The sequence below is a fragment of the Abrus precatorius genome, unplaced genomic scaffold (genome assembly GCF_003935025.1).
Source record: "Abrus precatorius isolate BTA unplaced genomic scaffold, Abrus_2018 Scaffold2, whole genome shotgun sequence".
Classification (NCBI taxonomy): domain Eukaryota; kingdom Viridiplantae; phylum Streptophyta; class Magnoliopsida; order Fabales; family Fabaceae; genus Abrus; species Abrus precatorius.
This window is the reverse complement of record NW_020874362.1, coordinates 32,160,383-32,175,319: the sequence shown is the minus strand read 5'-3', so window position 1 is coordinate 32,175,319 and position 14,937 is coordinate 32,160,383. Positions and strand designations below refer to the sequence as shown.

The 14,937-nt window shown below is 32.5% G+C and overlaps 3 protein-coding genes across 5 annotated transcripts; 2 read left to right on the top strand and 1 right to left on the bottom strand.

The window, feature by feature from the left end:
- The first annotated feature begins 7,178 nt into the window (after window positions 1-7,178).
- LOC113858504 (protein CYPRO4) lies at window positions 7,179-10,825 on the top strand. The gene is made up of 2 exons (XM_027491186.1): window positions 7,179-8,833; window positions 10,167-10,825. Exons 1-2 carry the CDS (start codon window positions 7,259-7,261, stop codon window positions 10,452-10,454), a joined length of 1,863 nt encoding a protein of 620 aa, XP_027346987.1. The 5' UTR covers window positions 7,179-7,258; the 3' UTR covers window positions 10,455-10,825.
- Window positions 10,826-12,496: 1,671 nt separating this feature from the next.
- Window positions 12,497-13,443, bottom strand: LOC113858957 (protein PELPK1-like). Of its 3 annotated transcripts, none has more exons than XM_027491771.1 (2): window positions 12,802-13,428; window positions 12,497-12,732 (listed from the first exon to the last, which is right to left on the bottom strand). In XM_027491771.1, exons 1-2 carry the CDS (start codon window positions 13,351-13,353, stop codon window positions 12,673-12,675), a joined length of 612 nt encoding a protein of 203 aa, XP_027347572.1. In that variant the 5' UTR covers window positions 13,354-13,428; the 3' UTR covers window positions 12,497-12,672. The 3 variants fall into 3 exon arrangements, with proteins under 3 accessions (XP_027347572.1, XP_027347571.1, XP_027347570.1); XM_027491770.1 differs by having other exon boundaries at window positions 12,497-13,032; window positions 13,069-13,428; XM_027491769.1 differs by having other exon boundaries at window positions 12,497-13,443.
- Window positions 13,444-14,052: 609 nt separating this feature from the next.
- LOC113859291 (proline-rich receptor-like protein kinase PERK9) lies at window positions 14,053-14,439 on the top strand. Its single transcript, XM_027492099.1, has one exon. The coding sequence runs from the start codon at window positions 14,068-14,070 to the stop codon at window positions 14,437-14,439; it is 372 nt and encodes a 123-aa protein (XP_027347900.1). The 5' UTR covers window positions 14,053-14,067.
- The last annotated feature ends 498 nt before the right edge of the window (window positions 14,440-14,937 follow it).

Genomic DNA, 14,937 nt, shown 5'->3' with positions numbered 1-14,937 from the left:
TGGAACGTGAGTTACAGATGAGAAAATCCGTTCATAAATATTGCCTTTTTTACCGACTTTTCATCTAGCAATTTACAAACAGATTTTTTTGTCTGTAACTGTATATGACAAATTTACAAATGGATAAATTTGTCTGTATTTAAACTTTTAAAATGCACTATTTTATTAAACCATTTATAGATGGATTTTTTTGTTTATAATGTGCAAAACACATAAAATCGCGTTTCTTCTTTCTTCTTCCTCTTTTTGCAAAATTTCCTCTCTCTCTATGTTTCTTTCTAGAAGCTTCAGTTTTTGGCCTTTGCGAGTGATTGAAACATCCATTTGAAACATAATTTGCATCATTGTATGCTTGGTATGATACTCTAACTTTTAATGGTTTAGTTTTTTAACTTTTAATGTATTTTAGAGACTTAAAATTTCTAAGATAAAGTTGTAGGATTGGAGATTGCATGATTGGAGGGAAGGGCATATAGATCCTTCTCTGAACCTGATTATTGTGTGTTGTGGGATTATTTGTGTTTTCAGAGTTTGTAGAATATGCATGTTGTGGAGTTACAAGGGGATGTGGTTTAGAACAATTTAGGATTGTAATGTGTTTATTTTTTTATGCATTGATTACTATTGTTATATAATATATTAGTTATGTGTGGTGAAAATTTTGATTTTTGTATTAGGTGTAAACAAACTTAAGGAAATTGACATATATTAGGGAAGATTCTGTCAAAATTTATATTAAAAATTTGTGTAATGTATAATAGAAGGTTGATACAACATTGTGTATTTGTATTCGGTTTATATAGTTCTTGATCCAAATGTTTCTTAATAATTGTTAGTGGATGTATAATAGGTTACACCTAAGTCGGGGGAGGGGGAATAAAACTTGAATTCTTTAAGGGTGTAGAGAAATTCATTCGTGTTTGTTGTAATTTACAACAATTCATCACCAACCAAAAAGTTAGGTGTCTATATTCTAAGTGTAAGTGTAGAAAGTTTTTGAATATTGATTCAATTAGGTATGATTTGTTTAAGTTTGAATTTAAACATGATTATTGGATATGGACTGAGCATGGAGAAGTAGTTAATGTAGAAAATCAAGTAGGCAATTCAAATTAATTGTAATCAGGTGAGGATGTAGATAATGTAAGTTGAGAAGAAAACAATAGTCATTATCAGGAAATAGTTTATGATGTTGTTGGTCGTGGATTTGGAATTTTTCGTGATTTTGAACGTGAACAAGAACTTAATGGAAAGGCTGCAAGATTTTATAATCTTTTAGAGACAGCAAACAAGTCTTTATAGGATGGGTGTATGCATTCAGAGTTATCTTTAGCAGTATAAATGTTAAGCATAAAGTCAGAAGGCAATCAAAGTCAAATTTTATTTGCTTAATGGGCTACATTAATTAGTGAGTTTAGTTCCCAATCTGACTCAATCCCAGAAGACCTTTACTAAGCAAAAAAATTAGTTTCTAAACTTGGATTAAAAGAAGTCAAAATTAATTGTTGTTTAAAAAGCTGCATACTATATTACAAAGATGATTGTTTATGCAACCTACAAAATGTCTTGCAATTTTTTATTGGATATGAGTTTTGAAAAACCAAAGAAAAGATCAGAAACACGCCTTAGACTTAGTTAACACGATGCCTAACATGTTAGCCAATACCATATGATTTAGCATAGACATTTGGTACTGTAAAGGTGTATAACTATTGTTATTATTGCTTTTAAGGAAAAAAATTCAAAAAAAGGGATGTCATTTTCAAGCTTTCCATTAACATACTAACTTTCCTTGTTGACACAACCTTCTTGCTTATCATGTTTTTGTACATAATAGCATTTAAAGTTGGTTCATAGAAACAAATAAAAAATCTCCTATGTACTTCGACGAGGAATAAGTCAAATATAAATAAGATTAACAATTGAATTACATGATCCAATTGAATTAGCCACTCTTATTTGTTATTGTTCTAATTCATTAATTTTACTAAGAACTGATTTTGTATTTATTTGTGTATTACATGATGTGAAAGCACTATCTAACTTTTTTTTTATATTAATGATATAAAGAAATATATATATATATATATATATATAATTGTTTTAGAATATATTTAAATAATTAATAACAAATGTAGTTATCAAAATGAAAAATTAACTTAAATTCAGTACTAGTTATTATAATTTTCTAAGACTCTAAAATGTAGTATCTCTTAAACAAAAAATTATATTTCAACCAGTTAAAATCCTTGAATGAAAAAAAATAGGATATCTATCATTAGTGACAAACATGTAGTTAAAATGAATTTTTTACAAAAAATATTAAAAAAATAAATATATACATAAATAGACTCAGCCTCAATATATTTACCCAACTAGACTTGTACAGGTTTAGAATTCGTGTCCTGGGGATCGAATTCTGACCTGTGTTTTACCCAAATAGCCAAATTTTTCTTATCAAAATTTAATTTTCGGGAAATTGAATTCTGGTCAAGTTTTTTTTTCTTTTTAAAATTTGGTTTTTTGTTTTTATATAATAAAATAATTTTTATGTATTTTTTTATGTTTATATATTTATATATTGTGAAATTTAATAAGTATTCATAAATGTTTAGTTGATTTTAAATAATAAAACAAGTTTTATTATTCATATTATATTTATATTTTTATATTATGTGAAAATGAATATTTATATATTTATATCATGTGAAATAATAAAGAATATTATGTTGATATATTTTATTGAATATGTAAATTTGTGTTATAAATTTTTAATATTAATATGATAATATTATTTTGAATAAGTATTTGATTTTTAAAAAAATAAAATTTGTATGTCAAATGAATAAAAATAATAAAGAATATAATGGTATATTTTTTTTTGAATATGTAAATATATGTTATGAATTTTGAATATTAATATGATAATATTATTTTGAATAAGTATTTCATTTTAAATACAACTTGAGAATTTTTAATATTAATATGCAAAAGTGATTCAAGGAGCGGTAGCGTGGAAGTAAAACTATGACATATATTAATACAACGTTTTCTCAAATTAAGTTTTCCTTTTTCTTTATAACCCATTACAACAAAAGAAATCAATAGCGAAAACTAGATGCATGACCAATGTTTGGACATGTCTTCCTTGTGTAACCAGGGGTGTAATAATAGGAACAATTTTTTGTACAATTTTGTTGTTCTCTAATGTCTATCTCTGTTCTTATCCTACGAGGCTTGGGTCGACCCTTTGAAGTTCTTTTCAGTTCTGAATTTGGACACAAAGTTGGGCTAGTGTAAGTTGGCCAATAGTCTTCGTGTCTGAGTTTTCCAAACTGACCCTTCGTATACCTTAGAAACTTGTTGTAAGGTATATATGAGAGATATATAGATGTCAAAGTTGTGGTGTGCGTGTAAGCATGAAGCAAGTACATGTGAATATGTGATGTGAACTTTTTGGAACTTGCCACAATCACACCATATTTCATCTAACCGTACTGTAAATCTCCCTACGGGTCAAACTTGTATCAGATGTTGCATTTCTTTGACTAAAAATCTAATGCTTGTTCTATCAAAGGTAATGACTCTATGAGTGTTCGCCTTTGACTGTGCATCTTGAATTACTTTAGTTGCAACCTCCGAGTACACATGTCCAGCATTAATCATTGCATCTACTTTTCTGCCTCTCTCAATGAAGAACTTGTTATAACGAGTATATGTTGCCATGACCATGGAGCAAATTGGCAGGTTTTCTTCAAGACCGAATTGATTGACTCTACTAGGTTTGTTGTCATGTGTCCCAGCATTCTCCGTTGTCTTATGCCAGCGTCCATTTTCCCTTAGGATATTGTCGAACCATTGTGCAGCTTCATGATTATTATCTTTTACTATGTTGTAATAGTAAAAGAATCTTGATTCAGTCATCCCATATGCTGAAAAAAAGATTACAAATTAAATTAATATAACTAGCTAAGCAAGTGTATAAAATATTAATGATAGTATAGAGTACGTAAAAAAATTAAAACTACCCATATTGACGACATCTTTCTTAACTGCAGTGCTTTTGAATCGTCGCATAAAATTTTGTACAATGGGTCTAATGCAATAGACATGGACAGAATTGTTTTCTATCCAATCACTTTCATTTTTGGAGTATGCACTTCTTATGGCCTTGTGACGATTTGAAATGAGGCATAACCCCTCTTATGGGGTTACGTACCTTCTTAAGTTTCTAAAAAAAAAAGAATTATACATCATTGGATTCACCTTCAATCACAGCAAAGGCAATGGAAATTACGTTGTTGCGACAGTCTTGCGCAACGGTCACCATTAAAGTTCCTTTGTATTTGCCGTACAAAAATGTTCCATCCACTTGAACAATTGGTTTGCAGAAGGCAAAACCATCGATGCATGGCTTGAAGGTTCAAAACAACCTCTCTCGTCCAACAAGCCACACTGGTATGCTGGTTGTGTACTCAATTTTTAGATGAACCCGGGAATATACAGTTGCATTGCTTGCAACATACTAGGTAATTTGTGGTATGACTCCTCCCAATTTCTGAAGATATTTTCAATGACATGTTGTTTTCTAGCCATCCATTTCTGTAGCTGATTATGTAACCCATCGTGGACTTTATGTGGGCTATGTTGTATAGGAAAATGTGCAAGGTCATAGAATTAGGAGCAAAACAATAGGTGGTTATACATCACTATTAATGTCTTGGGAATGATATCGCATGTCATATATTTTTTCCAATTTTCAGTAATCCACCAACATACCCTCTGGTGTGCAGATGGAGCAAGGGTAGAGTCCTCAATTTCTGGAATAAACCTCACAATGATGTTGTAGGGTACAGATCAATATTTGACCACATTCAGGCTAATCAGGTAAATCTTCCTAACTAAAATTTTAATTTTTTCTTGTTTTATTTTGTTTTACATATTATTTTAATTAACAAAGTTAAATTTATTTGTAGTTTTAATGGGCGCAACATTAAGAGTTGTAAACATCAATGCCTGTGGAAGCATGGACTACATGTGCCACCATCCTTTATTTTGTGATTGTTAGTCAAATTACAATTTTAACTCTTACAAGAAGTCCATTCTTCACCAAATAATTTGGATGATCTCCACACAGTTAACATGAGAGGAAGATAGAATGAAAATTGGATCACAAGACATATTTGATAGATCAATGTGTGAAACAACAGACGTGACCTGACATTAACGAGTCATCCAATGTCAGGCCCATTGTGTCACACACGAGATTATATAGAATGATACATTGTCAATTCCATTTATTTTCTATCTGTACCACTACTATTACAAGATTTAAGGAGGAGTCACCAACAATTAAGGACTACTACAACATTTGTCACCGGTACGACTTCCACATTGTCGTATTATGAAATTGCATCAATTCCTCCATCGGGTATCACGCTAGATGCAAACATAATGGATAAAAGACATTTGTTTGCAACAACTTTGAAGGATGTTTTTACAAACTTATTTGGGGTTAATTTTACAACTCTATCTTCAACACAGAGTTACATGCAGTCTTTTTACTAATCAGATTTTGCTAATGAATCTAATAGTTCCTCAGCTGCATTCTAACAACTAAACCTTAATAATCCTCCACAAGTTCATCTTGAATTTATACAACAACAATCACAACAACGAAACTTAACACGTAATAGACGTCACCCTCGTTATGGAACTAGACATCATTATGAAAATAGTGATATTAAAAATCACTAATGAATGTTGTTATCAATATTGTGTTAAGTGTTGTTTTTTATTAAATATTTAATGAATTATGATTTCTTTTAAATATATATAAATATCTACATCATATTCTTTATTCATTTTATTAATATTAATAACAATTTTATATCCAAATATTATAACCATAATTTTAAAAATTAATTAAATATATATTTTAATAAACATATAAACAAAATATTCTTCATTATTTTTATTCATCTTATATACAAATTTTATATTTTTAGAATCAAATACTTATTCAGAATATTATTATCATATTAATATTCAAAATTCATAACACAAAATTACATATTCGAAAAAAATATAAAAATAAAATATTCTTTATTATTTTTATTCATCTTATATACAAATTTTATTTTATTTAATAAAATACTAATTCAAAATTTTTTATCATATTAATACTCAAAAAATATATACCCTTATATTCTTTATTATTTTTATTCATTTGATATACGAATTTTAGTTTTTTAAAAATCAAATACTTATTCAAAATAATATTATTATATTAATATTAAAAATTTATAACATAAATTTACATATTCAATAAAATACATCAATATAATATTTTTTATTATTTTACATAATATAAATATATAAATATTATTTCACACAAATTACCATAATATAAATATTTATTTTCATATAATATAAAAATATAAATATAATTCAAATAACAAAACTTGTTTTATTATTTAAAATTAACTAAATATTTATAAATATTTATTAAATTTTACAATATATAAATATATAAACATAAAAAATACATAATATTTATTTTATTATATAAAAATAATAAATTAATAAAAAATTTTGGCTATTTGACAAAACATAAGTCAGAATTTAGTTTCCAAAACACGAATTTTGAACCTGTATAAGTAACAGGTTTAGTTGGATAAATATACTAGAACCGAGTCATCTTAGTATATATTTATTTATTTAATATTTTTTCTGTAAAAAATCCTAGTTAAAATCTCTGTTATCTCAGAATTTAATTAACAATAAAAATGGAAGGAAAAAAAAGTGTTTAAAGTAATAGGCCCTCCGAATCTTCTTTGGTTTGATAACTCTTCAAAGCGTGACAGTGTAACCCAGACCAACAGCGCTTATACACACGCTCCAAACGCGAGCCCAATGCGGAATACTCAAATCCAAACTTAGATAATGATTAGCTCCGATTAAAAAAAAAAGAAAAAGATAATGCTTAGGTACGAAGCAAAGATCCTCCCTCGACCAAAATTTAAAAGAGAAAAAAAGAACAAAAAGTTTAGAGCTGAGGTACAATATAAAGTTATTTAATTTAATTTTTTATCTTAAAAAAAGTGCGTTAAATCCACGCCTGGCTAGTCGGTGGGGACGCTATAAAACCGTTAAATTAACTGACACCCATTCAGTTGAATTCGAAAATCCAAATAAAAATAGAAACCATTTGCGTCCTTTGATTCATCCATCGAATAAAAAATCCAAATCCATTTCCATGGGCACTTCTCAGAGCCGCGAGGGCCTCGAAGTCACCGACTCTGACTCCGATCACGAAGAACAACGCGAAGAAGAAGAAGAAGAAGAAGAACAGGACGAAGACGCCCAAACACCCTCCGTTTCCCAATCGACCAAGCTCGACGACGTCGACGCCAAACTCAAAGCCCTCAAACTCAAATATCAATCACCTTCTTCCTCCACCAAACCCCAAAACGTCGTCAAGCTTTACCTCCACATTGGCGGTAACACTCCCAACGCTAAATGGATCCTCTCCGACAAACACACTTCCTACACCTTCCTCAAATCAAACGACAACGAAGAAGACGAAAACGACGATGGTGAGGGTAATTGGGCTCTCAAGGTCGGTTCCAAGGTTCGCTCTAGGGTTTCTTCTGAAATGCAATTGAAGATGTTCGGCGATCAACGCCGCGTCGATTTCGTCGCCAACGGCGTCTGGGCCCTCAAATTTCCCTCCGACGACACTTACCGTAAATTCGTCACCGAATTTCAGAACTGCCTGTTCGAAAACGTGTACGGTCTCGAGTGCACCGAAGAGAACAAAATCAAGGTCTACGGCAAAGAGTTTATCGGCTGGGTGAAGCCTGAAGCCGCCGATGATTCGGTTTGGGAAGACGCCGACGACGCCTTCGCGAAGACTCCGCCGGATCCGGTTCGGTCCAGAGAGGATTTAATGGAGGAGTTCGAAGAAGCTGCAAACGGAGGGGTTCAGACCGTAACCCTAGGCGCTCTCGACAACAGTTTCATGGTCAACGACACCGGCGTTCACGTTTACCGGAATTTCAACCGCGGGATTCACGGCAAGGGAGTCTCCGTCAAATTCGACGGCCGGAATTCCCGGCAACAGACGCCGAACAAGGCGTTGTTGATGAGAGCAGAGACGAACATGCTACTGATGGGTCCTTTGAAAGATGGGAAACCTCATGCTTCGACACTTAATCAGCTTGATATTGAAACTGGGAAGATCGTGACGGAGTGGAAGTTTGAGAAGGATGGTGCTGATATAACGATGAGGGATATCACCAATGATACAAAAGGGTCTCAGTTGGATCCTTCGGAATCAACGTTTTTGGGGTTGGATGATAACAGGCTCTGTCAATGGGATATGCGTGATAGAAAAGGAATGGTTCAGAATATTGCCACGGCTAGTTCCCCCGTGTTGCATTGGAACCAGGGGCATCAGTTTTCAAGAGGAACTAACTTTCAGTGCTTTGCAACCACTGGGGATGGTTCCATTGTGGTGGGGTCTCTTGATGGGAAGATAAGGTTGTATTCGAAGACTTCGATGAGGCAAGCTAAGACTGCGTTTCCGGGGCTGGGTTCGCCGATTACCAGTGTTGATGTTACTTATGATGGCAAGTGGGTGCTGGGCACCACTGACACTTACTTGGTGTTGATTTGCACTTTGTTCACTGATAAAGATGGGAAGACAAAGACTGGGTTCGGTGGTCGTATGGGAAACAGGATAGGTGCTCCCAGATTGTTGAAGCTAACTCCTCTGGATTCGCATTTGGCTGGTGCAAGCAATAAGTTTCATGGTGGACATTTCTCATGGGTAAGCACTTTTCGCCTTTGTTGTTGTGTTTCCATTAGGATCTTGAATCTTGATACGTCCATGTAGCAGCATCTTTCACTTAGCTACTTGTGTATGTCAATCTTGGCAATATCTTCAACAACAGTGCATTAATTGTCTCCGATTGATTTTGGTGAACCTATCTTTTTTGTGATCTTCCTTAAAAAAAGCGTCTTGTTTATACTTGCCAAGATATGATTATGAATGAATGCGTTAGAGAGGAAGTAAGGATAGAACTTATTGCAGAAAAAATGATAGAATTTCGCCTTAGGTGGTTTGGGCAGCATGTGTGAATACTTTAGAAGCCCCATTAAGGAGAGTAGTGTAGATGGAGGGTGGTCCTATTGCTGGAGGGGTAGAGAAAGACGAAGATAAATTTTAGGAAAATCATAAGGATTTAGGAATCGTAGTTACCAATAGCGCACTATAAAGGTGTAGTGGTGTGGAGTGGCCATGGCCCACTATCAAATTTGAATAGAGGTGCACTTTGAAGAGCAACTATAAAGGCTGGAATTGCTGCTGTAGCGGTGCTAGAGTGAAACTTCTGAATGTTTCAGACGTCTGGTATTTGAATTTGAAATATGAATCTCTCCTTTGAAATTTGTTTGTTTCCTATTTTTAAGGTCGGCTTAATTTTATGTATGAAGTCGTATACTTTTACTTATTATTTAGAAGTTGGCCAAAAAGAATCGCCCATTTTGAAACCATCATGGTAAATTCCTTATTGTTTACTGTTTGAATATCTGATGGAGCAATACATTCAAGTGGCAGATTGAAAAATTGATTGGTGGGGGATGATAACGAGTAGCATTAGTAATCGAAGATATTTAAAATCTTGACGAAAGGTATGCACGAATAACGTGAATGGTGCAAGTATGGGATCGTCATCAGTTCGGTAGATGATAGGACTAGGACATATCTTTAGGCAGGTTGAAAAATTAAGTTATTATTCAAAACTTGCTATACCAAGTGGTATCTTTACAATGTTTTTGTTAATTGCGCTGAAATTATGAAAAGAATTTTATGTGCATGATGAGAAGACCCGAGTAACAGGGAAATGGTTGTTTGCGGCACTTCGTGCGACTGTAAAACTAAAATTTCTTACTATGTGCATCCTGTACTTGTTAGTATTCACTTAATTGACAAATACATGGATAGTGCCCATTGAATTAAGGATAAAATTCATTGTTTATTCCATGTTGCATACTTCATACTTCTGTGATATGAAGTAGAAAATTTATTTTAAACTGATGATAGTAGTTTATTGCATCATTGCAGCAACCAAGCACGTATCTCATTGATTTTTGTCTTTCAGGTCACTGAGAATGGTAAACAAGAACGCCACCTTGTTGCGACTGTGGGCAAGTTTAGTGTGATATGGGATTTTCAGCAGGTAAAGAACAGTGCTCATGAATGTTACAGAAATCAACAAGGGCTGAAGAGCTGTTACTGTTATAAGATAGTATTGAAGGATGAATCAATTGTAGAATCACGATTTATGCACGACAAATTTGCTGTTAGTGATTCTCCAGAAGCTCCGTTGGTAGTTGCAACTCCTCTGAAAGTCAGCTCCATCAGCCTGTCTGGAAAGCGACGTGGTTAAACCCTTGCTTACATTTTTTCCAAGGTTTCAAATTTCTGGTGTTAGGAGTGCCTTTGATCAATGTATTGCTTCTATTCATGTTTGAGATGCTTTTGGTCTTCTGTATAGTGAGTTTTAGGTTGCCTTGTATCTATTTTCTTTCTTACACGGTGTTCATTTTGTGATTACAAGTTTGGGTTTGCAAAGTTTGAACTGCCTTTTTGTTTACAAATGAAAGATTAGTTATGAAATGGCGTTATTACATTGCTTTTTTTTTTTTCCTCTCTCGTGGATTTAGTATATTTAGTTTAGGAGAAAATTTAGGACAAAAGTTATGTACAAATGATAATTTGCAACATTAAATGCAAATATTTTAGTAAAGCAAATATTTCATTAAATAGTAATTATAGTATAGAAATTGATATATCTTTTTAAAATAAGCTTTTAACATAATTTTTATGCTTTTAAATTTTTTAATCAAATTCTTATACATAATTAGTGAGTTTTTGTTAAGTTATAAAAATCTTTTAATTATGTTGCATGTAAATCTCATAGTAGTGCAACTTTTCAAAAATGTTTTCATATTTTGAAAAGAGAGAAAATAATAAATTAAGCACAAGTTAATGGATTCAGATTCCTTGTAGCGGTATAGCCTCTGCATTAGAGATCCCGGCCATTAATTTTATTTCCAACGATTATAAAAAGATTATAATATGATATAGTTAATTAATTTTAGAGGGCTGCAGAGAATCCAAATTCCAAGTTACTAGAAAAAGAAAGAAGCAAATAGTTTTGCCTCCATTTTGACTTACCTTCGATTAATTATAATCTAAAATATGTAAGAATTAAAAGGTTTGTTTGAAAACTAGTTAGTGAGATTCATGACTTTATATATATAATATTTAATAATTGTAAGATTAAATTTTTTATGTATTTATTTTATATGGTTAAACAGAATAATATAACTAAACGAAATATTAATATTTTAATAAAAAGATATCAAATTTATTATCTTTTATATATTTTTTTAAACATCGACATTTTATTTTAATGTTAATTGCATCTTATATAAATAATAAGCGTATGTAATATTTATTTAAAATTATAAATCTTCAATCACAATATTGATTACAAAAATAACCATAAATACAGGAGTAAATAATTAAATAATATTTTATTTGATATTATATATTTTACTTCTTGTAGTTCTAAAATGAAATTTGTGTAAAATGTAAGACACTTTGAAATATATTATAACTAATTTTTTTAAAAATGTATATATAATATATAACAAGGAATTCTTGTCGTTAGGCATACTTGAGTCTTCAAAGTAGCTCCATTGCTTTTGTGCTTATTTTGTTTCAAGTTGAAATAAATTGATTTTGGTTGTATTAATTTCAAGCCATTAAACATGATTGAGGTATATGCATTAATTAATGTGAGGCATATATTTTTATTATAATGTATTTTTTTAATTAAAAATTGTGAGAATTAATATTCTTACTTTTAAACAAACATTTAGAATTAATTAATTGTTAAATGAGTTTTCAATATATTGGAGAAGGAAAAATGAATTTATTTTTTAAGAAAGAAATTAATGTACGTTATTCTCTGACATCATCTGCACCCTTTGTATGAGTAACCACACAAGATAACCATTCTTTTTTTTTTTTTTAATCGTCACAAGATAATTAGTGTAGTTAATGTAGTCATGTTGTAACTTTGCACATGCAATTTTGACCAAACTCATACTTTGTATTGAGAAATTAAGATTCTGCCAAATGTTAAATTTAAGAATTTTTATGATCAGCCTCCTTTGCAAGAGAGAGCAAGATTTCTCGATAGAAATTAGGAAGCTAAATTTAAAATTGTTCATTAAATTTGTAAGAACAAAAAGACGCGCGAGCTCAAACTACATTAGAGGTGGAAAACATAATCTAGAAATTTTCAAATTTATGCTTAGAAATCACAATCTTATTAAGGATATGAATATCAGTAATTCAGTATGCAGTAGTATAACTATAATCGATTTAAGCAACCTCTAACTGAATATAACATGTAATCATAATAAGGTTCATAGCATTACTAAGCTGTAACAACCATTCTCAAGTAGCTACAACAAATTATACAGAAGAGAAAATTAACGTATATCACATCACATCCATCAAACAACAAGAACTAGGCACTGGAAAGCAACGGATTATGATCTGAAGACACAAACAGTATAACGGGTTCTAACTCAAGGATTGGTGGTCGGAAATGCTTTAGGAACTTCAGGGACTTTAGGGAATTCTGGGACCTTTGGCATTTCAGGTACTTTTGGAAGTTCAGGCTTTGGCAATTCTGGGACTTTAGGCACCTCAGGGACCTTAGGAAATTCTGGGACCTTTGGCATTTCAGGTACTTTTGGAAGTTCAGGCTTTGGCAATTCTGGGACTTTAGGCACCTCGGGGACCTTAGGAAATTCTGGGACCTTTGGCATTTCAGGTACTTTGGGAAGTTCAGGCTTTGGCAATACTGGGACTTTAGGCACCTCAGGGACCTTAACTTCAGGTAGCTTAGGCTTAGGCACTTCTGGGGCTTTAGGCAATTCAGGAACCTTAGGCATCTCAGGGACTTTAGACAATTCAGGAACCTTAGGAATCTCAGGAACTTTTGGAAGCTCAGGCTTTGGCAATTCAGGAATTTTAGGTAGTTCAGGCTTTGGCAATTCTGGGATCTTAGGCAACTCTGGCTTTGGTAATTCAGGGACTTTTGGAAGAGGTGGCGACTCAGGTTTGGGAAGTTGTGGCACTTCTGGCTCTGACATTGTTGATTCTTGAAGATTGCGTGCCCCCACAACCATTGTGTGACTTGTTGCTGACATTATAGTTAGAACAAGAAGTGATAAAATCATAGTTGACATACTGCTAGAAGCCATGCTTGAATCAAGTTGATGACAAGAACTTGAGGAGGAGGATCAATAAGAGTTGAAGCTAATTGCAAATGGTTTTGATATGCTTTGTGAGAGTACTCTACGGATGTTATATGTGGGGGGGATTTTATAGAAAAAATTGTGCAACTCAATTGATGGGATGGTATAAGCAAGCTGAGTTGGTGGATGGTGTGATTTGTTAGTTCAACTTGCCCCACACTACAATATATCTCTTACAGCAAACTATAATTTGAACTATTGTTGGTCAACTGACCTATCTATATTAGAAAGGAATGAAGACTTTTTTGTCACCGTAAGTTAAACAAACCCCTTTATCTACAAAAGCCAATGTTTTCAGTGAGAAAGCTACCATAAAACCAAGATTATTAGAGATGTTTACCAATCATAATAATTCCTTTAGCTTGCAAATTTTCTAATGTCTTGTCAACAAACCAGATTCAGCTTCAACCCCAACTACCGGTAATAAAATATTGTTTATAAAATGGGCAAAAAATTGATAACAAGGTTAATCAAATTCAAAAAGTCAAAATATAGATTACCAATAATCAACCAACCCGGTTCACGTCTCACGTCTCTACTTATCTATATATAACTCAGCTGCTCAAAAGCTTTCCGTGCAAACCAAAGCAAAGCTATTTTCACACATCTCTGCCTCTATCTAGTTGTTCCAAATCTTCAAAACTTTAACTTACTTAAGCCATGGCCTATCACAATTCCTTTGTCATAGCTCTCTTCATAGCATTTTCTCTTTCAAGCATGGATTTTGGCCTAGCGGGTCGTCATCTTCTGCAAACAAATCAACCTGTTATACCAAATTTGACCAAACCAACATTACCACCTTTGCCTTCAATTCCAAATTTGCCTCCTTTGCCTACTATACCAACACTTCCACAACCCTCACTACCTACCACATTGCCACCACTTCCTAGCATCCCCACCATACCATCATCAGTTCCACAAGTCACCCTCCCTCCGATGCCAACAGGTTCATTTCCAAGCATTCCTTCAATCCCAACTACGATTCCCTCCATCCCATTTCTCTCTCCACCCCCTTCATCCACAAGTCCTTGAGAGTGCAAAATTCTTAGCATTTTCCTATCTACGAAGCTTGGTTCAATTTGATGTTGCAGTGCTTTGGTGTGGCTAGCAGCAATTATTACACAAAGCATTTGTGGGATTACTTTACATATTTCTTGTATTTTATTTTATTTTTTTAAAATTTTATTTGTATCGTTGCTCTGGGCTTATGTGTTTATGGATTACTGTTTGGTTCTGTGAATTTCTATATACTCTTTTCATTTGGTGCTTTATAACAAGAGTGACCTTTTTTTTTTCCTGTGGCATAATAATATCGTCTACCACTACTTTTCAAGCCTCTAAGATCTTAAGTGATTGTTTGGATGGCGGAATAAAATAGAGATGGATGAAATAGAAGTAAATGAAAAAGATGAAATAAAAATGATATAATGTGGTGTTTGAATTAATAGAAATAAAAATTAAATAAATTAAATGATCGAAATGTAAATATGTGGACTCCATGATATTTCTACTTCACAAGTGTTTCTTTCT

Coding starts and splice junctions, on each gene's coding strand:
- LOC113858504 (XM_027491186.1), top strand. CDS start 7,259: ATGGGCACTTCTCAGAGCCGCGAGGGCCTCGAAGTCACCGACTCTGAC. Junction 8,834..10,166: donor ATGGTGGACATTTCTCATGG/GTAAGCACTTTT, acceptor TTTGTCTTTCAG/GTCACTGAGAATGGTAAACA.
- LOC113858957 (XM_027491769.1), bottom strand. CDS start 13,353: ATGGCTTCTAGCAGTATGTCAACTATGATTTTATCACTTCTTGTTCTA.
- LOC113859291 (XM_027492099.1), top strand. CDS start 14,068: ATGGCCTATCACAATTCCTTTGTCATAGCTCTCTTCATAGCATTTTCT.